Source organism: Pipistrellus hanaki (assembly GCF_964339955.1).
Source record: "Pipistrellus hanaki genome assembly, chromosome: 11".
NCBI classification, from domain to species: domain Eukaryota; kingdom Metazoa; phylum Chordata; class Mammalia; order Chiroptera; family Vespertilionidae; genus Pipistrellus; species Pipistrellus hanaki.
Window position 1 is genome coordinate 42822237 of NC_140513.1, and position 23287 is coordinate 42845523.

At 35.7% G+C, this 23287-nt stretch overlaps 1 protein-coding gene across 7 annotated transcripts in view; it reads right to left on the reverse strand.

Moving 5' to 3' along the window:
• Positions 1 to 23287, reverse strand: part of RFX3 (regulatory factor X3) — a gene marked incomplete at its 3' end in the record, with an annotated part of 272770 nt that overhangs the window by 23751 nt on the left and 225732 nt on the right. For 6 of the 7 annotated variants that reach the window (XM_084899509.1, XM_084899510.1, XM_084899508.1 and 3 more), the window contains 7 exons: positions 22717 to 22838; positions 20891 to 21003; positions 16967 to 17082; positions 16376 to 16530; positions 12366 to 12463; positions 10795 to 10944; positions 2716 to 2924 (listed from right to left, as the gene is read on the reverse strand). In XM_084899509.1, coding sequence (XP_084755635.1) covers positions 2716 to 2924; positions 10795 to 10944; positions 12366 to 12463; positions 16376 to 16530; positions 16967 to 17082; positions 20891 to 21003; positions 22717 to 22838 — 963 coding nt within the window. Of the gene's footprint in view, positions 1 to 2715; positions 2925 to 10794; positions 10945 to 12365; positions 12464 to 16375; positions 16531 to 16926; positions 17083 to 20890; positions 21004 to 22716; positions 22839 to 23287 lie in introns of those variants that run through there. The other variant, XM_084899512.1, reaches the window with a different exon arrangement.

Consider the following 23287-nt stretch of genomic DNA (forward strand, 5'->3'; position numbering starts at 1 on the left):
AAAAGAGGGTGTTTTCAGCCATTCATCAACTGCCAGCCGATATCATGATTCCCTGCCAGTTCATTTCTATATTTGTGTGCATGTAAACAGACACACAGAATCTTAGAAATTGTGAGATTAACTGGCTTCAGAAATTGAGAGTCTGTATAAGTGACTGCCAAATTCTTATTACAATGCCAAAAACTTTTGAAAAAATACCTGCAATTCTGTTTCTCTGATAGTTTATGAATGCAGTGTTCGTTACTCAATATGTCCTAATGCCTTAGTAAAAAGCAGTTCAGATTCTAAAGGCTTTTAGGTTTTTAAGCTATTGACTTTGCCTGCCAGCAGGAGTTATGCATCTGTCAGAATATGCCTTCCCTTCTGTGGCCTTTCACTGTACGCCTTCAAGTCTTTTTGAAATGAAAATAATAACCATAATAGTGCCTAATAATAACAAGCCAATTATCCCCAACTCAGGGAGGACAGAGGGCAGGCAAGTGATGATCTGGGTTTGTGTATCTGTGAGAACAAAAATACAAGTAAGTAATTTTCTCTTTTCAATATTACCTGCAACACATTTCTGTGGAGACAAAGGCTCCAGGGGTATATTTCTAAAATGTTATCAACTAAATGTAGTAAAAATAAAAACCTTCAGGAAGAAGTAAGGGTAGGCCTGACACAACATCAGCAGAAAGCAGTGAGAAGGGGAAAAAACCTTGCTTCTTCTGATATAAAGGATGTACTCTGCTTTAGGTCATTTGGTTTTTGGAATAACCAGCTGGTAGAACTTCTGTTTCATCAATCATTCATGAAGCACATATACCATCTATTTAATTTTCTGGAGAAAAATGGATGAATAACAAATAAACTTGCAAAAAAATGGGAAAATACATGAAATCTTAAGAAATATTACCAAATTAAAAATTTGATTTCTATTACTGCTGCTTTGAGAACACTGTGATGCTATTTTCTAAATCTTTCCCATATATCCAGAGGAGATTCTAAACCTAGCATGGGTTTTACTGAAGCAAATCAGTGGGTCATAGTCAGTCAGCATCTTCATAAGGTGCTTCTCAAATCAAGTGGGCCATGGGTATTAGATATGAGAGATAGAACTATGGAATTATTTCGTTCCAAAACAAAAACCAAAACCACACAAAACTGCCACGCTTTCTTTCACTGCATTTGAACCTTTGCTAGACACTATTCTTATATCCTGAAAATAGTTTTCTAATTTAACTCTTAACTGAATGTATATAGTAAATCTGCAGCTCTACTTTAAGAAATAAGAATTGGACCAAATCGGCTAAGAAAGCAAGTCACTTACAATAAAAACCAAAGCAACAATGATTATAATGAAAAGATACCTTTATAAGGATAATCCAAACAAGATGAAGTTCTATAGTCTGGCTTACTGGGTTCATGAGCACTACTAGTTCCTAAACTCTGTTACTTCTTCATGTACCTCCTCTCCTCACGGCCAGCTTTGGACTCACAGTTGGCGTCTAGATAATAACCATGGTGTACCGTAGCCACAGTCAGTGGTATATCCTGAGGTCATGTCACTACTTCCTATTATGATACTTGAATGGCTGTATAGAATCAAAATTAGGAACCTGCCCAAACCTCAAAGTATATATGGTTTTTAGGCCCAAGCCAATAGGGTCACCTTTATCTAAAGAAGCAAAGAAATAAACCCACCAAAGAACAAATGCCAGGGTCAAAAAATAAAGTTTATCTAACTTATGAAAATGGAACTTCATCTGTCAATCCCATCCCAAGTATAAAAGGCATTATGCCATCTTAGGCTCTGTTTTAAACGCTTGGGGCAGACCTGTGGTCAATAGCTTATACCAACATTTGATATCATATATCAAGTAATCTGAAAGCCGTTCTCCTCTAGGATTCTTCTATGTCTATAAAAATATATATTTATGTCAATATTATTTCAGTAAAAAAGTGATACATTTTGTACTGGCTACTAGGTTATTGGATATTAAACTAGCTATGCATTAGAATCACCAGAAATAAGCTTTTAAAGAAAGAATTTTTGATTTATTCCTAATCATTACTCCCTTAACCATCAAGATTTTAATCCAGTAGAGGTTTGGGAGGTATGTAGATTTTTTATTTTTACACTAATTCTGATGTGCAGCTAGATTTGAAAACAGTTGTAATTGATCAGTAAGAATTTAACTAGATGGTTTTTTAGCATGCGTTAGAATTACCAGGACACATTAAAAATGCACAGACGGTTGGGCCTCACCTCTGCAGTTTCTGATTTAAAGAGATTTGGGGGAGGGGACCTGAGAATTTGTATTTCTAACATGTCCTGAGCCATAGTGATGCCACTGGCCTAAGAGAATAGAAAGAGGTGGTGCCAAGGCCTCAAAAAAGGAAAGCCTTCATAATGTCTGTTTGCCAGAGAGAGGACTGTGGCCTCTTTCTTGCTGTTGTAAACACATTCTCTGGACTGCTGTCTTGGGTCTTCCCCTCTGAGAATGCTAGTGCTCTGAGCAAGAGGCTTTCTGTTCCTAGCAGAAAGCTGAGTTTCATAAGCCTCCTGATACGATTCCATAAAACTGCAATCAATGAATTGGGTTGAAAATAATTCAAACTGGAACTTTCTATGAATAAAGTCTTCACTTATTTTCTGTTGTCTGAAAAGTGTGTACATTACACACATGTTTGCAGGCTATGATAAATAAAGCTCAGGGAAAATTTAGATGGTACCTGTAGAAAGACCATTTTAGCAGAAACTGCCTGGCAGCTTTCGGAAAACTGGGCCTCCCTTCGTAGGGTTTCAGGGCTTGCATCATCACGTTGTCCAGCCATGCGGCCCACTGCTCCAGGGTGCTCTGCTGCTGGAGAGTCATCTTGAAGTCTGTTTCTAGTCTCTGAACCATGTTGTCATCACACTGGCACACCCAGGAAGCCTGCTCCTGGGACAGTACACACAGAGCAAAAGAAAAGTTCAATACACCTTTTCACTAAATGGCTGCACACAAACCATATGCACGAATGGGAAATTATAATGAAAGCTTCCAACTATTTAAATGAATCAAGAGATTGAATGACTACTTGCCTGTCAGCTGTTAAGGAAACTAACATCGCCTATATGCATGAAAAAGTGATGTGACATAAAAGCAAGATGTGGCTTTTCTACATGACCTAGTCTATATGCAAGACTAACACACCCATAACTGAAGGACAATAGAAACTTGAACCTACAGGATGCAAGGTCTTTTACTCTATTCAGTTTTTATGCTGCCTTACCAAGTTCTCTTTCCTCCGCTACCAATCAAATAAAACTTAAAAGCCTATTCATCTGAGAAGACTTAGGGTAACTCAGATTGGCAGAAAGTAGTCTTTCAGGATGAAAACAGAAACAAACACTGAATAGTACTAGGTAGAAGCACATGCTGCATGAGTTTTATAAATGGGAAGCCAATCTCCAGGGCAGTCAAGGCAAGGCTATGAATGCAAATTAATCTACAGAACTGAGAACAACAACAAAAATACTTTTGAGAAAATGTAGATATGCTAACGGCCAAGTAATTCAACTCCTACAGTTTTCCTTCTGGTTATAACTGGGAAGTTTCATGTTTAGTGAGAGCAATGAAAACGGGAACTTTTAAGGCTACTTTTCAGTGGTTACCATTAAGTTCTATAATGTTTCCAATGTCTTTCAAGATTACCAAAAGTATTGTACATATATTCTCATGGTCAGAGTATAATCCTAAATAATAAAAGGCTAATAAGCAAATCGACGAAACGCTGGAATAACCAGTTGCTATGATGCACACTGATCACCAGGAGTTAGACGCTCAATGCAGGAGTTGCCCCCTAGTGGTCAGTGTGTTCCCACAGAGAAAGTGCCACTCAGTCAGAAGCCCTGAGCTGGGCCGCCCAGTGGCAAGTGCAGCAGTGGTGGCAGGAGCCTCTCCCACCTCCCTAGCACAGCTAAGGATGTCTGACTGCTGGCTTAGGCTCACTCCCTTGAGGATATCCCCCAAGGGCTCCCAGACTATGAGAGGGCACAAGCCAGGTTGAAGGACCCCAGCCATATGCACATTGAGAGCAACCAGGTTGGCAGGGGAGGGCCACTAGGGGCGACCAGGCAGGCAGGCAGGCAAAGGTGGTTAGTGGCAATCAGGCAGGAAGGGGAGCAGTTAGGGGCATTAGGTAGGCAGGTGAGTGGTTAGGAGCCAGTGGTCCTGGGATTGCAAGAGGGATGTCCAACTGCGGGATTGGACCTAAATTGGCAGTTGAACATTGCCTGAGGGGTCCCGGATTAGAGAGGGTGCAGGCTGGGCTGAGGAACCCCCTTCCCCCTCATGAATTTCATGCACTGGACCTCTAGTTATTTCATAATACAATATTCAACTGAGAGAAAGATGGCATGGATTTTATGTAGGGCCTGAATAGATTAAACTGAACTCAAGCAATTCATTTAATTTCAGTGACCTCATTTTCCCCAAACATAAAATTAGTAAAATGAAATGTGACAGTAATTTTTAAGGTGGGTTCATGTGTCCAGATAATATTTTCAAGATAGGTTTTTTGTGGAAGGGTACCTGTAAAGGTCATAATTCTTTACATAAAATTGTGAATATGTGTGTATTCTTCTATGAAGTGTGTCTATTGCTTTCATTCTACCTACTCTCAAAGGACAAGTTCATTCAAATCAATAATTTCAACTAAAAAAATTCCTAATCTGCATTCACTGGTATCACCATTGCTCCTAATCCTATAAACTTCACCTATTCAAGAGACATTTCAACAGGAAGGTGTTTCAGACACAAAATGCCAAACTTCATTTACTTTATTTCCCCAGGGAAATCTTAAATTTCTTCTATATTTCCAGCTGATGATACCATCTATTACCATTCTTTGTCTTATCTAATTACTCATAAACACTTTCAGACTTTACTTCCTAAATACCAATTTTAAATATTTTAAGTATATTAAAATGTGACAATAGAAAAATAACAAATATGAATAATAAAAAAGAAACAAAATATTAAGAATATCTACATGCCAACACAGATAACTACAGCATGCTACTGTATATACCTATCAATTTTTTCACATGTCATATGAATATGCATATATGTATATGCATACATAAATATTTAAAATAGGATCATATGATACATTCTGCTAGATATTCTGCCTAGTTTTACTTAACTATATATGATAATCATCTTTCCACTTTGGCAAATATAGAGCTATATTTAATGTTCAGTGATTAAGTTTGCTTCAATGCATGAATAAAGCATTATTTACATAACCAATTCCATACAACTAGACATCTCTGTTCATTACTATTATTTACTAGTAGGAATAATACAAGAATTAACAATCTTATAACTACATCATTACTTTTTTTTGCACTTCTTTCTGTATGACAGAATAATAGAATAGTTATGATACTTCAAAATGCACTGTCAAATAACTCCCAGAAATGATATATCAATTTAAGAATTCAGGAGAATACCCAGGGAAGTATTGTGGCCATAAGGAGGGGACAGGGAAGGTTTTTATTATTATTATTATTAATGCCTAAACATTTTTTTTGTTGTGGTAAAATAACACACAAAATGTATCATCTTAACATAAGTGTCTAGTATAGGAGTATTATTGTGCAATCTACCTTTAATATTTTTTATTTTGAAAAAATGAAATTTTAAACTCACTATAGGCGACACTATTTTTATGTGTTTGTGCATTGATAATTGAGAGGAAGGATTTAATGGTACTCCAGAAGAATTTCATTTAATTTCTTACTATACATTTAAGCTCACTATTTCCTTCAGAAGTTAGTTTTTGCCATGAAAAGTAATAATCTACAACCAAACTTAGAGAAATAAAGTTGCAAGACATTATTGTGGCTTTTCAAACTACTTTATAATATACTTCATTTGCTACTCTCAAGACTGAAAATATAGTAACAGTGGAGTATATTGTAAAATTCCCTTCTGAAAGGAGTTTGGATATTTCAGTTCTATAGTCAGTAGTTTTAAAATCGGATTAAAAAAAATCTTATGGTTAAAAGTATTACATGTGTCTTCTTACCCCCCACTGACCACTTCTAGCCCACCCCCACCTTGTGTCTGTGTCCATGGGAGTATGCACATATGCATACAAGGTCGTTGGTTAATCTCTTTCCACTCACCCACCCTTACCTTGCTTCTGAGATTCCAGTATGTTCCATGCTTTTGAAATAAATACTTGTATATGCAATAGTTAGGTTATTGGGTCAACCTACTGAAACCTACTTAGTCCATACTGCAGATAGAAAACTATCATTTACACATAAAAAAGTAGAAAATAATACCATTGTAATGCTATCAATTAAATAAAACAAAAAATAACAATACTGCAGTAGAAAAATTATCCTGAAGAAAAGAAGATATAACTAGAGAATTATGAAGTGGTAAAAGATATATGAATATCCAGAAAGAAACTTTTTAGTACATTCAAGCTCTTAGAGTATGATAGTATTGACCCTTATATGTAATTTCAATGACTTAAAGTTTCCTTATTAAAAGAGCATCACCCTTATATGGGTCAGTCTTACTGAGGTTAACCTTGTAAGAATAGGGCAACTTCCAAATGAAGAGGAGGAGGTTACAGAGGTGGAATGCTAGGCAGTGGATTGAGAAAATCAGGCAAAAGTTGGAACAGAAAAGGAAAGAATGAAGTTAAAGATTGAATATGCTACCTGAAAAAAGAAATTACTCATTAAAATGAAAGAGGTGTGAGACATAACATGTAGAGGAAAAGGAAGGATATACCACTGTGTCCATGATCTTTGGAGGAAAAGCCAGCATATTTGGAAAATAAGTGTTTTGCTTTGTTTTAATATGTTTTTACTGATTTTTAGAGAGAGAAGGAAGGATTAGGAAAGAGAGAAACATCGATGTGAGAGCAAAAGTTCCATAGGCTGCCTTCTGCATGCACCCTACTGGGGATCCAGCCTGCCCTGACTGGGAATCAAACCAGCAACCTTTTAGTGCACTGGATGATGCCCAACCAACTGAGACACCCAGCCAGAGTAGAGGATAGGTGTCTAATCATACAGATTTCAGTACAAATAACTGTCATGTGGACAGAGGAAAACTTGGTAGTTGAAAACAGAGGAAGGGAAAAGGTAGTCTCAAAGCTGGTGAGTGGAGAATGTGTAATAGAGTAGATACACAGTTGACCATTTATATGCAAAGGTCTTCTCAAGGTTGTTGTTGATACACTGAAAGAACTCATTTCTGTAAATACTTCATAGAATTGCAGGCATACAAATACACAGAAAAATAACATTAACAGAAAATTTAAAATCTCAGGTATTATTGGGAATCATTTATTTATTTTCTGTGATTGAACTTAAATTACTTTTTGAAACTAGAAGTTGCCTAACTTCTTCAACTTTTCTGAATATACTTTTAAAGGAAGATTTAAAAATGAAGATTTGAAATAAACAATACAGTATAAATTTTAGGCAACATAAACTTCTAATATTCTCATTGAAATTAGTTAACATAAATTCTATTAAAATATATAAAGCTAATGGCTTTGTAAACAAGACAGTTTTGTCTTGTAAAGGTAATACATTGCATGTATATATAAATTTGTGTTTGTATATAGAGAAATTGATAAATATGTAGAAAAATCAACAACAACAAAAAAACACCTTTATATACATCCCCCTGACTGGTGTGGCTCAGATGGCTGGAGCATACATAGTCCAGGAGATAGCAGGTTTGAATCCTGATTAGGGCACAGACCCAGGTTGTGGGATTAATCCCAGTCAGGGCATGTGCAGGAGGCAACCAATCGATGTTTCTCTCTCTCATAGATGTTTTCTTCTCCCTCCCCCTCTCTCAAATCCATTTTTTAAAAAGTTTAAAAAAACTTTATATACATCACTAGAGGCCTGGTGCATGAAAATTCATGCCCTGGAGGGGAGGGTCCCTCAGCCCTGGTCTGCCCCCTCTCACAGTCCGGGAGCCCTCAAGGTCAGGAGGCGACCTAGAGATCAGCCGAAGGCAATGCCCCTACCACACTTCTGCTGCTGTTACTGCCAGCGGTGCAAGCCTTAGCCAGCCCTGGTGAACTGAACCTCAGGCGGCCCTGGGTGGCTGGGCAGCTGACATCTGAGGCTTGCCTATGCCTCGGGCCAGCTCTGGGTGGCTGAGGGGACTGGGGGACTCCAGAGGAAGGCACTCGAAGCGACCAGGGCCTACCTGAGGATGGGCCCAGCCTTATGGCACGCCTGCTGCCCATGTGGGGATGAGGGGACTGGGTGCCACCATCTTTGAGGGTGTGGCAGTCAATTAGCATATCCCCTCCTTATTGGCTGTGGGCACCACCATCTCTGAGGGTGTGACAGTCAATTAGCATGTTCCTCCTTATTGGCTGTGGGCACTGCCATCTTTATGACAGCATGAGGGTCAATTAGCATATTCCCTCTTTATTAAATAGGGTAAGCTTGAGGCCAATTCATGAAAGTCAGAAAGAAACAGCTTGATTACTATATCCTAAAATGAATGAAGCTCAATATTACTTTTTGATAAAACTAGACCAGAACTGCATATTAAAATTTCTAGGAAATTGAGTAATTAATAGTTTGTTTTAAGCAATTATTTTAAACAGTTTTGAGATATAATTCACATGTCATACAATGTCACTCATTTAAAATATACCGTTCAATAGCTTTATTATATGCACAGAATTGTGTATCCATCACTACAGTCAATGTTAGAATGTTTTCATTTCTTCAAAAAGAAACCCCACACTGCTAATCTGTCACCTTCCAATGCCCAGTTACCAGGACCTAGGCAATCACTGATCTACTTTGTTTCTATAGATTTATATATTTTGTACATTTTAATTATATAGAACCATACAATATGTGGTCCTTTGTGTCTGACTTCTTTCAACTAGCATAATGCTTTTAAGGTTCATCCATGTTGTAGCATCTATCAAAACTTCATTTTGTCTTACTTCCCGATAATATTTCATGTGTGAATATACCACACTTTGTTGATACATTTAATGAACGTTTGGGTTGTTTATACTTTTATGCAGCTAACATGAATAATGCTGCTATGGACATTCATATACAAGTTTTTATGTGAACGTGTTTTAATATCTTGTGGTATACACCTAAGAATAAACTGGTGAGTCACATAGTAACTCTACGTTCAAACTGCCAGGCTGTTTTCCAAAGTGGCTACAGAATTTTAATTATACATTTCAATCAGTAGTATATCTGGGTTCTAATTTCTCCTCATCCTTACTTACACTTATGATCTGTCTTTTTTATTATACCCATTCTAGTGTGGGTGAAGTAGCATCTCAGTATGGTTTTGATTTTCATTATTCTGGTAGATAATTATGTTGAGTATCCTTTCAGGTGCTTATTGGTGATTTGTATATCTTTTTTTGAGAAATGTCTATTCAGATCTTTGCTCATTTTAAAACTAGGTTGCCTTTTTATTATTGGGTTGAAATAGCTCTTTGTATGATTCTAGATACAATTTTTATCAGATATATGATATATTGCTGCTGGGGTCCTGACAATCAGGACCAAGTGAGACGGGCTGGACACATATCTCAATTCTGAGTTGCCATTTCATTGTCTTGATGGTCTCTTTTGAAGCACAAAAGCTTTTAACTTTGATTATATTTAGTTTATGTATTTTTTTATTTGTATTATTAGTGAGCAATGGCACTGTTTTTATATGGCAACAATTATCTTTATTACTTTAGTGTTTGAAGTGAACTATATGTTGGAATTCCATAATAATATTCCCAAATTAGCTATTTTTTCACTGTAATTTAAAGTAAAAGTGAGTAGTTTGATCATGAGTTTCAAATATATATTTTTTATTTAGAAGATCAAAATAGTCAAACATATTACACCTAACTCTTTTCAAATGAACAAATACTTTGTAGACACCTATAATAAACTCTAAAGTAGGGTTATTCTAAGTTCTTTCAAGCTGGGGCATTATTAGAAACAAAAATCTCTTGTGTGTTACAGTGCAAAGGGTTTTGGATATTACTAAATATATAAACTATTAGAGGCCTGGTGCAGAAAATTCATGCACTTGGGGAGTGGGGAAGAGTCCCTCAGCTCAGATTGTGAGAGGGCGAAAGCCAGGCCGAGGGACCCCACCACCGGTGCACAATTGGGGCTGGGGAGGGACGCGGGAGGTTGGCCAGCCAGGGAGAGACTGTGGGAGGGATCCAGGGTGTGTCCAGCCCATCTCACTTGGTCCTGATCGGCAGGACCCCAACAGCAAGCTAACCTACCAGTGCATGTCAGTGCCAGCAGTTGAATGGCCTTAGCATATCATTAACATATTATGCTTTGATTGATTGAATGGCCAACAGGACACTTAGAATATTAGGCTTTTGTTATATAGGAGGGCAATCTAAGGTAGGTGTTATAAAGTGGGGAATGTAAAACAAAGAGCAGTTAAGTAACTTGCCCAAGATCCCACAGCAAGGAGACGACATAATTTAACCTCCAGCCTATCTAACTTCAATGACTTAGCCCATTAACCATTCAGAAAACCCTGGTGACACAGGTTGTGTCTAGTACTATAAATCTTAGAGGGTTTGAACCACAAAACAGAGGAGCAGTAAAGTCATAGCTGAGTAAAACGCCCTTCTTTCAGGATGCTGTGAATAGAGATGCTGCCTGTGTATTGATGCAACTTTGAAAAGAAATATGATGATCCTAATTAAGAAGAAAAAATTCAGTGTCTTCTCTTGCAAGACACACTTTGCAGGAACACAGAGTACCTGGACATTGGCAAAGTCGACACGGTTGAGGTCATTGAGCATCTGGTTAATCTGAGACGTGTTCTGGAGCACTGCACGAGCTGCCTGGGCCAGGTGATTGAGCGATGTGTATCTTCGCAGAGTCTGGGCAAAGGCACTTACAGCGGCAACCTGTACAGAAATCCAATTAAAGTGGGATTCTTTTTTTCCCTTCTCGTAACAGAAACCACTGCACATCCTCAAATCTTTATTCCCTTGCCAAATTTTAAATACTTCCCTCAGATACTTATTTCAAATTCATTTGGTGAGAGAGCTTACTTGTAAATTACAGCTCTTAAATCTCTAAACCAAGTATTATTTTCTTTTGAGTGGGTTGAGGTCAAGATTAAAACTAACTCCCACATTCTTTGACATCTGAGTGCAGAATTAATTAAACTAGTCTTACAAGTAACTCCTTATCCATAACACGAAATGACTTTCTCTGGGGAAGCAGGAAAATATTGATTTTCTTTCCCCCCCCCCCTACTCTATTGTAGGGCAGTCAACTATAAACTTGGCAAATAATTTTAACTTGGAAAAGCAAACTGGAGAGTCCCACTTTTAAAAATGGATAAAAATATATCCTTTTCCAGAGCACTGTCATTCATATTCACTCTTATTACCATTCATTTTATAGAAATGGGTAATTTTGAGGTAAAACAAAAGAATTCATAGCCTTTATCAGCAACGTTATAGCTAATAAACTTATCAGATATAGGCAACAAGAACTCTTTTTCAGAATATAAATTTCTGTTCAAGGGCTAGTCAGGAAATTTACATTTGCCCTTCAAACCCTATTTCTCATCCTTATCTATGCTGCTCTGTGCTCAGGAAGATTGTCCTGAATGTACTATAGCACCCACCTCCCTTACGCTATGGCTTCCATTTGGCTTCCAATGATGGACACTGGCAAAAGACTGAAGGGTGGGAATACAGTCATTAAGTATTTATTTCCTTGAATTTTCTGTTCTCTCCCTGTTTCGGCAGAGACTGCTTTCTGTTTCTATGACCACAGTTCTGTAGCAAGAAGAGGATCTTAATGCCACAAATTTCCCTTCTAGATGTAGGCATGTTCAGGACTTCTCACTATTGCTACTCCTGAGGTACTTTATCATTCCTTTTCTTAACTCTTTTCACACCTTTGGAAATAAATCCTTCTTAAACCCTCTTCCATTATTTTCCCCAATTATTTAAATGCTGCAGAGTGATTTACAAAAGTACTCTTCAGCATTTAAAAAATATACCACAAAATATCCCAATCCTCAATGAACCAGGTTAAAATGAAAGAGATTAAAGCCGAAACCGGTTTGGCTCAATGGATAGAGTGTTGGCTTGGGGACTGAAGGGTCCCGGGTTCGATTCCGGTCAAGGGCATGTATGTTGGTTGCGGGCATATCCCCAGTAGGGGGTGTGCAAGAGGCAGCTGATCGATGACTCTCTCTCATCCATGTTTCTAACTCTGTATCTCTCTCCCTTCCTCTCTGTACAAAATCAATAAAATATATTTAAAAAGAAAAAAAGAGATTAAAGCTAAAGAAAGATATAAAAGATACCTTGGTTTGTATCATTCTCTGTGGAATATTGTTCATGGCATTGGAAAGCCAACCTTCAAGGCTTTTTGCAAAATTTCGAATGGCTTGGGTCAAGGCACCTAAATGTTAAAGAATAAAGGCAGAATGAAAAAGGTACAAAAGAACATTAATGTTTAAGCTAGATTATGGGAAAACATGCATACATGACACATGAAATAGAACAGAATTTATAATGTCTTCACTGATGAGACTTTATTTAATATTATTCCTAACCTTGAAAGAGTTCGAGCATTATATTTTAGGGGCTTTGTTTTTTCTTGTGAAGCTATTTTGTTCACAGATACTAATGCTACTTGGTTGGCAAATGAAAATATTCAAACATTTTTGCTTATAACATATACCAGTTGTGAATATACTTGTGGAATTTTCTTAAGATACTTTTTATTTACAGCTCTGTGCTCAAAGCTATTTTCTTTTACAAGTTCTTCATCTTAATTATTCAGGTTTTTAACCTTTATTTTCCTCTATTTCTTAGTTAAAAAGAAGATCATGCAAAGCTTCCTCTCTTTTTCTAAGCCTCTATTTACATTAGAACAAGCCAGCTAGAGTAGTTTTCTCTCACCCTTATTGAAAAATAAGGTAAAAATCAATCTGGCCTAATTTGAAATTTTGGATAACTATTCTCCATTTCACTTGGCAGGTAGAGATAAAAGATCAGTGTGATAAAATTACTTTCACAAAGACCAATATTCTTAAGCTATTCCTAAATTAGTCCAGTCCATACTTTTCACATATCTGTTAAAACCTGAAATAGGGTTAGGTCCCATGAGAGCGGCTTTTTATAATGGCCATAAAGTGTTTGGAAGCATTATCCGGGGTGACTATTTTACAAGAAGGGATCTGTTTACTGAGATTGCTGCATAAGACAGGATTCTTTTCTTATTCAACAAATAATTCAGTCAATAGCATTTCCCTTCATCGGCACCAAAGTGGAGGGAGCAGCTTTAAGACACTTAATAAATATTTGAGCATTCACAGCTAAGTCTTTGTGGGTTCCCTATCTTATGGGTAGGTATTACAACTGGTAGTCTACGGTAAGAAACAGAGAAGTTACATGTTTGTCCAAGGCTTCCCCACATATTAACGTTAATGATGAGATCAAGTTTCTTGGTTTTTTTCTCTGTGCTTAAATGAATCTGACATGCTTCTCTATTACTTTTGTTACAGCACAGTTAAGACAATTACTCAAATTATTTGCAAATGATACAAATATTACTAATCCCATAGTAAAAAACAACTATTTTTAAACAATGACTTATTTAACTGGTAAAATGACAAAAGAGAAACTAAAATGGCTTATTTTTTATTAGGAAAAACACTTGAGAAGTGCAGAAAATGAGAATCATCTATTGGAAACATTGAGTTGGAAATTTCTTGAGATCTAATCTTTTGAAATTTCCAAAGCTTCCCACTTTAGCCAAAAGAGAAAAAAAGAAAGAAAAGTATTTTCCTGCTGCATTATGTACTAGAATCATGAAGGACAGGCATGAATGGAAATGAAAAAGAGTGAAAATTGACGCTTTTTGAAACTCAGTACAAGTTTTTGCAAGATTCAATTGGCTAACTGTATTTTGCATTTTTCTGTAATTAATATGTAACAACTGTTTAATCTAAAACAAACAAACAAACAAACAAGACCCAGGAAAGTTACTTTAAAACATTAATGAGTTTTACCTAGACAAATCTGATGTGAGAGAGGTTATAAAATAAAAAGATATGTTTGCATTTCAAATGATTTTTAGTTTTTACTTTTTTTTTTTGTATTAAATGTCATGTTGGGCCACCTGTAAAAAGACCTAAAAATTGTACATTTAAGTATTACCAGTCGAGTTTTTATACAATTCTTTGCACTTAACTTTTTCTTCATTTTCAGATAAATGTATTTTAGAATATAGTAGATTCAAGCTGACTGACTTTAAATTAGTGTGAGATGCAGACTATTTTTTGGCTAAAAAAAGAAATCCCATCTGGACAGTAAATGGTAGAGTGAAGTACTAGTAGCCACAAAATAACAATTTTAAAAATAAAGTTACGTTTTCTCTCTCTATGGGTTCCCGTCAGATCAAATTGTGCACATCAACTTTTGACAACTATTCTCATGACTGGATGTTTGAAATTTAAAATCTATTGCAAAGCAACTTGTTTCAACCCACTCATGATTAATATTAAGATGCATAAAATTAGAAGATAGCTATCTAAACTCTATTTTAAGCTTTATTTTGTTAAGTCTTGTTATAGAATGGGAAATAAATTTCCAAATTTACTTGGCTCATAAATGTATTTTGTAATTTCAGAGAAACTATCAAACTATACTTATGTAAAAACTCCTGAAGTTGAGTTGTCTGCTGAATGTAGAAACAAAGTACTTGACATAAACCACTTGAATAAAGTGGTTTTTAAAGCACAATTTAAAAACAAAGGCCAAGTGTATTCTGTATTTAAATGGTGGGGCTTGCAGTTAACTAAAACTGATACATGATTTAAGTTAGAAAACTGGAATTTATAAGTTAAAGACTTGTGAGGCTAACATGGAAGTTTAAGATTTTAGAGTTATTTCATGAATATTGATGTTGTTGATTTGCCTCAAAAAAGGAAGTGCTGACTGACATCTCTTCTTATATCTCTTGAGAGAAATTATATGTGGGTGGGAAGATGTCTAATGGGCTACCTATGCTACTTCTCTTAAACATCTCGGAAGATTCTAACTCAGAGCACAGGGAGTGAGAAAACAAGGAAAATCAGATTCTGAAACATAAATCAGAAGAGAATTCACACACTGAAATTTTCCATGACTACATTATTTGAGATCAATGCTTAGTCAGGAACATAGTGCAGATAGAGTAAAAAAACATTAGCAATTGATAAAAATGTGAGACAATGGCGGGGTGGATTTTTAAAAAATAAATGTCTATTCAAATGTATAGCATTCATTGATACTGTATGTAAATGTGTGTCTACGCACATATTTTAAGGTGGTGAGGAACATATGAAGTAACTCATATCCTCCACTGTTATCTATCATATTTAGGGGGGAAAAAGCAAGTATAAGTATATAAATGTTCATTTCTTCACCTTTTGTTCTATTCAATCCCTAAATATTATCTGGAATAACTTAATACAAATCACCTGCGAATGGTCTACTTGAAGTACACGGTTGCTGATTTCACAAGCTAAAAGATTGCTTTTACCTTCCTAATGTCACTTTACAGTGGAAAGTCTGTAAAAGTTAAAATCACTAGTATGTGTTCATGAAGATGTAAGCGTACAATCATTCCAACTGCTGCTAACACAAGTATTCATAGTGGCATTTATATTGACACTTGCAGAAAATAGCTTTGTTTGCTGCAAGGTAGTGTAAAATGCAAGCATCACTTAATCCAACTTATCTATGTAATTCCTGTTTGCTTCATGGAGGGACTAAAATGCTTGCATAGTAGCATAGATTTTTCTCTCAAAATGCCAGTTAAGAATTGCTGTGAATAGAAACTGTATTTGTAGTTCAGAACATGATGTAGGTGACAAAGGAAATGCTTTTATAAAAGAATTCAACGTCAGTGGAAACCAAGATAAATTCATTTCAAATCAAAAGCAACCATAAAAGAAGCTGGGCTAGCAATTACAGATTTCAAAAAATTTGGCTTTAGGGAGGAACTGTGTCCTTGGATAGAATAATTTGTACGTGCTTGACTGGCCTGGAAGTGTTCTTGCAATTAGTCATTGGGCTGTCACATCCATAGGTTAGCTTTTTATTCAAAAAGAAAACTACTAAAGATTGAAAACCAGATCACTGTTCCTCTTTTACTACAGTTCTACTCTAGGCTGCTTTCAGGCAATACTCTGTGTAGCATGTTTTCTATGTGGCGAATCTAAATGCAATTAGAATCCCTCTGGATTTCAATGTCACTTCCCAAAACTTCCTGGGTGGCATGTATGAGAACAAAAGCATCCGTACTCGTCTGCATTTAACTTACTAGGAATAGGTCTAAGGACGTCGGGGATGAGAATCTCCACCAAAGCCTGGTACATCCCATGGTCACAGTTACACATCCATTTCAGGATAGACTCATGTTTGCACAGAGTTATCAGCTTTGCTTTCGGAAGTCGACTTTCTATTTCACTCAGATTGCTGGGGTGAATAAATGTAGCAAATGAATAGATGGCAAATGAGGATAAAAAAGAAAATGGACTTTAAAAATAGTTTTAGTTTATCAAATATTACTGAGGTTAGCACTATACCACCATTGCACTGGTGCCATATGGCTGGATATATATCACATTTCCCCAGAGCTGCCTATGCACGTTAATACTTTCTGACGGTATGAAAGGCAAATATGATACTAAATCCATGAGGATGAAATAGCTCTACCACAGTCCCCCAATGCAATAAAATGGGAGCTATTGTACACACGCTGAAACCTCCAGAGAGCAGTTTGTGGCTTATTTCAATCTATTCGTTTAATGTTATCAGATAGGGTTCACAACTGGTATACATATCTCTTAATTTATTAGCTGTGACATCTACTCAGCCATGAAAATGAACTGGAAAGGTTATTGATTCTGACCTTGATTCAGTAATGGTAGTGCCGTCAGTTGGAGTAGAGGGAGAATAGCGCCAGAATGTTTGCCACAATTTTTCTATCAGGCTAAACTGAAGATTCACAACAACATCCAATATTGCCTAAGAAACAAAAACGGTTATTGGTATATCTTACAATATTTCTTATGTGCAGGTGAGAGGAGAACATAATGTAAAGGGACTTAAATGGTAAAAATACCTTTGGGCTCATAACTTGGTAAAACTGGACTAAATTGGCCATTGGGAGCAGGGAAACAAAAGAGATTAGCCAGGGGAAAAGCGGGGATAAACAATGCTTAAACGATTAGGCAGGATGACTGGTATCCCTCCCACAATGGCCTTATATCTCACCCTTACTTTCACTTCTTTCCTCCCCGACCTCTCCATGGTCATGCTTGCTTCCCACTTCTCTTTTTCTTTTTTCTTTCATTTCTTTCTACCCCACTGCTTCCCTCTGCCTCCAGGGTTGCTGCCATTCTTCCTATTCTCAGTGCGGAGGGCACAGATTCAATTCACGTCAGTCCTCACTGAGCTCGATGTGTCCACTGGCTATCGAAGAGGCCAGAAGTGAAGGGTGTGGCTGTGCTTGTGTGTGGCAGACAGAGTTAGGGCTAAAGTAGCTCTGTTGAAAGCTACTGATCATGGGTTCCAAAGTGTTCCCAGCTGAGCAGAGGCTGGGTCACAAACTACAGTCAGGAAGGCCTTCAGTTAGCCCGCCCAGAAGGGGAGCACAGTGAGCACCATTTTGGTCACCCAATGCCTCCCATTCAATCCTGCTCTGCGCATGCCCCTTTGAGAGCAGCTTTAAGAACATGCCCTTTTCTAATCTTGCATCAGGGCCTTTACCTTCTCCTTAATTTTACCTACTAGAGCCATTATCCAGCTCTTGGAGATTAAATTTTTTTTTATTTTTTTTTTAGGATGGTAAAATTTGCCACTTCCATTAACTTCTGATGGTCATATTTAGTTTTGCCCCGCCCTTGCAATTAGTTTATAAATTTACCTTCAGATAAAAGATGTCATAAAATAAAAGAATAGTTTGTGCAGAGTACACATGATTCTGTGATTATTTTGTACATAAAAGACAGAAGTTGTCTATATAGAGTGCTTGGTGTCCTCAGCAATGAGAATGAAACAGACACCTAGTCAAGATCTACAAAATGCACATAAGTTAAGTGACAAGAGATGAAAACTGGGAGTCAATCTGAGGATTTTAGGCAAAAAGAGAAAACTATAATGTCATAATTCTGTGCTATTTGTGTAGGTTGGCCATATATATGATTCAGAGAATAACTGATGATCTACACAAAAAACTCTGAAAACAATTCAAATATTAAGCAAAATCTGTTTGGGACATATTCTGAGAATTAGTAATAAAAATTGAGGGAAGGGATCAAATTGGAAAATGGTATAAAATTCAAAAGGTTAATGTACTCTTTACCCTTTTACATCAGAAACAATAAAAATGCAAGTGCAAGCCCTGCAAGTAAAGGGCATAGAGATGTCCCTCCTCTCAGGCAAAAACTACAACCTTCTCAAGAGGCAGGTAATTATAGCTGCTTTCTCAACTGTAGCTTAGGCACACTGCAAGAGAAGTCTATTAATGAAGCAACTATTAATATCTCACATAATGCCTTACATATATATATCCATGAGATCACTATAAGAACACTATGTGTATGTTAAAAGAAAAAAAATAGTATTGTAGCACCTTGTGTAAAAAACTATACTTTTCCTTATCTAAAACTAGTGATACCTACACAATATCTTTGATAAACAAATCATGAGAATTTTAAATGATAGGCAAAATAGGTATGTTAAGCTTTCTTTAAAACATAAACTGTAGTAAACATGATATAGAATAAAGCAAGTAAGTTATTCAATGTGTCTTAAATTTAGTGACTTCTCAAGTCAATCTCAAATGCCTTTGAAAAGGACATTCTTTGCAGTAGCCTCTTGACGCAGTTTTACAAGTGGATAAAACAAATATCCTTTGTCCAAACACCCATATTCAAATATGTTCATATTAAAATACATAGACATATATATTTTAAAATAGTCCATACTCTACTGGCTTAAAGCAGATGACTTATGTATCTATACTTCAAAAGTTTTGAATTTTCACAGAAAAAAAAAAAGAATTCCTCTTTTTCAGATTTGCTCCATGCTCCATGGGAGATGGCATGAATTCCGGTAACTCTGAAATAAATTGGGCTCATTCTATAGACTGCACTGCACACAGATTAAATATCATATATGTCTATCTCTCTTCATATAGAGTAATCCTACAAATAGGAATGTTGATGAAAATGTTGTAACCCAAAGAATATATTCATCTTATTGGAGGAGTTTTTCCCTTTGAATAATCTGACTGTACATTCTTTGGTAATGTGAATAATATTGCTCCAACTTATACTTTGAATAAGTATGAGAAACTTAAAGAAATACAAATTATATTTGTGTATATAGTAAGTTTGCTTAAAGCAAAGTTCAGAGAGCACAGAGAAATAAGAAAATGGTTAGAGAATCTTCATATATATCATTTATATGTAAAAAGAAAATTTTCATAGATATACAAGTATCATCCAAAAATGATCTCTAATACTAGGAAAATCACGGTAATCAAAGAGAAACATATATTAAGTGTCTTTCATCATTTCAAGAAAGGTTGGGAACAGACTGGAAGGATAAGCTGGAGAACAATGTGGCACATGGTTTAAAAAAGAGAGAGCTTGCCCTTGGTTGTTAATAATCTCACACCCTTGACAAGCACTCAGATTTATTTAAGCAATTCTTATTTCTGGAGTATGGAAAATCTGTGAATTCGATGAACTGAGACTCCTCTATATACTGCATTGTCAGCAGTAAGGGGACAGCCTGTGAAATCCGAAGGATTATCTTTTATTTCTAAGTAGATAACAGATAGCCCTGGAATAAAGCTACCTAAATTCTAAACAGACTCCACTTTCAAAAGGAAAGGCACTTATGAAAACTCTCCTTGAATCCCTCATTCCCTCGGTACTGAGCCACAGGTACAGGACAGGCTGCCCTGGAGAGAGTTCCTCTCCTGTAGCCAATTTTGAGGTGGGATATTCAGAAAGGGATGGGAATAGGGATGCAAAATACAAAGAGGAACTTTAATTACTACAAAAACAACACTGGAGCCTCAATGATCCCTGGAAGTGCTTTATTAAACATTTATAGAAAGTATTTTTTGATAGAAAATGGTATAAAATTCAAAAGGTAAAAAAGATGCATTTTTTTAGAAATTAGGGCTCTTTCTCCTGCCAACCAGTCACCCAGTTTTATAAAATCAACAACCATTAACATTTTCATTTTTATTCTTCTGGAGAGATCTATATATATACATGTTGTTTTTCATTCAAATGATAGTATGCTATACACACTGCTTTGCATCTTGCTTTTTTCCTTTGAAAATAAATCCTACCTTTGTTCTATATTAGTGCATTTAGACATGCCTATTCTTTTTAATGGTACATAATATTTCACTTTCTAGATTACACCATGTTTTATTTAGTTAGTTCCCTACTAGATACTGAATTTATAACCAACCTTTTGCATTAAAACGATAATGCAGTAAATTAGTTCCCTTGTATACTTATCTCCTCATCCATATGTACACATTTTTTTTCTAGGATAAAAAGCTCTAAGTGGAATGCACCAAAGGATTCATTAGAATAGGCTAAGAAAATGAACAATAAAATTCTTTCTCTCTTTCCGATAGTTCTCACTTTTCTACTCTGAGACAAGAAGATAAATTAACTTCTAGGTGCTCAAAGAAATATGAACTAACTTATATGTCCCTTAGGAATAAGTCTGGTTGTTTTGTTTTGGCAATTTAGCTAGCTAAAACTCAGCATGGGGTTGTACTGTGTCTGAAAAGACTTACCTCACAGTGCTCTCGATAAAGACTCTGCAGTGACTTGATATCCTCAAAGGTAGTACCATCTGGCAGAGAAGAGATTTCAACTTCTCCAAACTCTGGGAGTGCTCGAGATGCATCTGTTGCCAGGACAACAAAACAGAATAAAGCTTTGTGGATGGTGCCAATTACAGATTAATGAAGGAAAGTTTATGAAAACAAAAAGGAAAAATAAATACATAAAAGATCAGAGATCCAAAGAGCATGGATTTTTTATATTAGTACTTGCAAGCAAAACTTGGCAACATCATTAGCTCAAAAGAATAGATGGAACCAAAATTTTGGAGAAACTAAATTATCATTATTACTATAACATATCATAGTGTTTTTAAATATAAAGCATATATATATATATATGTATATAAATATATATATAAATATAAATACACACACACACACACACACACACACATACACACACACATATATATATATATATATATATATATATATTTGAGTTAGTCAGAAAAAATTTTGGTTATTTTTACTATTATGTTACTTAAGTATGTAAAAAAATCTAGCTTTAAACTCATCATGCTCAAACCTCTTATACAATTATAAACAACAAACCTACAAAATAAAGACAAAGAAAACTAAAAGAATAAACTCAACAACATTAACTTGATATGATGGATGATGCTATTGTCCTGTATGGAACATGATTGAGGTACTGACTGCTGTGGTTCAGGATCTTTTGAGTTTGATGTGCTTATATACTAACAGGTACTTCCTGGGGGCTGGACCTCCCATTACTTCTCTATATTAAAATGGCTGTGAAATATTCCTCCACACTGAGCACTGGGGCAGCATTTAACCTTCCCTTGGGATGAAGGAGTAATTTATATTGTAAGTCTCTCTCTGTTCTTTGCCCGTTGCTCAGGGCAATTAATGCAAGACACTTTGGAGTCTGCCTTATCATAAATTCAAATACAAATTGGAAACTAAAACTGCAGAACAGTATTCCTTTTTGTCTTCTAGGTGATATAGAATATGCTTTTATTTTTTAAAAGATAATAGTTAAAATAAAAACATGAAATAAAAAAATATACCTAAGAGTTTTAGTTTGGGAAATGATGCCATAACATGTTCAACTTCTCTAACTTGTCTTTCTCAGAAAGTGAACACAGACACATAAACACATACAGACACATACACACACACTCTCTTGAAAGCTTCTACTCATCTTGTTTGATCTGCTATACAGAAATTATGCATGCTCACCACTAGAAGAGTTGTCAATTAAATTAAAGTGACATTTTGCACCTTTGGCTATGACAAGAACATGCAAAATATTCAAGTTCACTTCCTAACTCTTTAAATAAAGAGAAACATGTATATCATCTAAGATTTTAAAAAAAAGGAAGTGTGATCTAGTTAAAAGAATAAATTATTTTAAAAAAAGTTTATAACTTTTATTCTAATCTGAGGCTGTACAGGTAACTTTATACATAGAAAATAATTCTTTTTGGAATTTAAGTGCTACTGAAATATAAAAAACACAAGATAATTATGATTTTAAAAAAGCCCAATTAATACAAATTGTGAAAAACAATTTCACAGCAAATAGTCTTTAATTTATATACATTTAAATGTCCTACATCACTCAAAAGTTTTAAAAATAAGCTTTAGTGAACATGAGAAAATATAAATGAACTGGAAATGTCATACAATGTGCATAGTTGCAGCACACAAAAAAGTCTTTCTAAACTATAATAGAAATCTCACTTGAAGAAAACACTATTATTGTTCTATTGTCTTAAAAATCAACTAATATGCATTACACCTTAACATACCTAAAAACTGTTGATGATGTTGACTTTGGGCAATTACAGTTTGTTCAACAGATGTGCCTGTCTGTTGACCACTTCCTGTGAAACCATCTGCAACCCCATCCACTTTCTGCATAGGCTTGTACCTAAAAACATTAGATGGGGAAAAACAAATAAACCAAATTATTCCTTGCTTTTTGTACTTCACAAAACTCCCAAGGCATTCAATTTTATCCTGTCTTCTTTAATGTTTTATGATAGTTTAGGATTCTTTTCCCTTGACAGTCTCAGAAAGCTAAAATAAAGATTCAATTGTGAAAAGAAAAAAGGGTGAGGAAGAAGACCCATTTTTGAAAATTCAGAAATTTACCTAAGAAAGAGTTATGAGGCATTTGTTTAGACACCAACAGCAAAGATGTTCATGGTCATAGTTTTAATGATTTAAATATAACTTTTAATGGCCAATGGGTCAAGGTAGAAACACTTTAAATATGTTGAGATTGTAATCTAAACAAAGATCTAGGAGGTAGGGCCTGAGAAATGTTGATGAATGGCTTTCAATTTATTAATATCTCTAAATCGGCCTATCAAATCT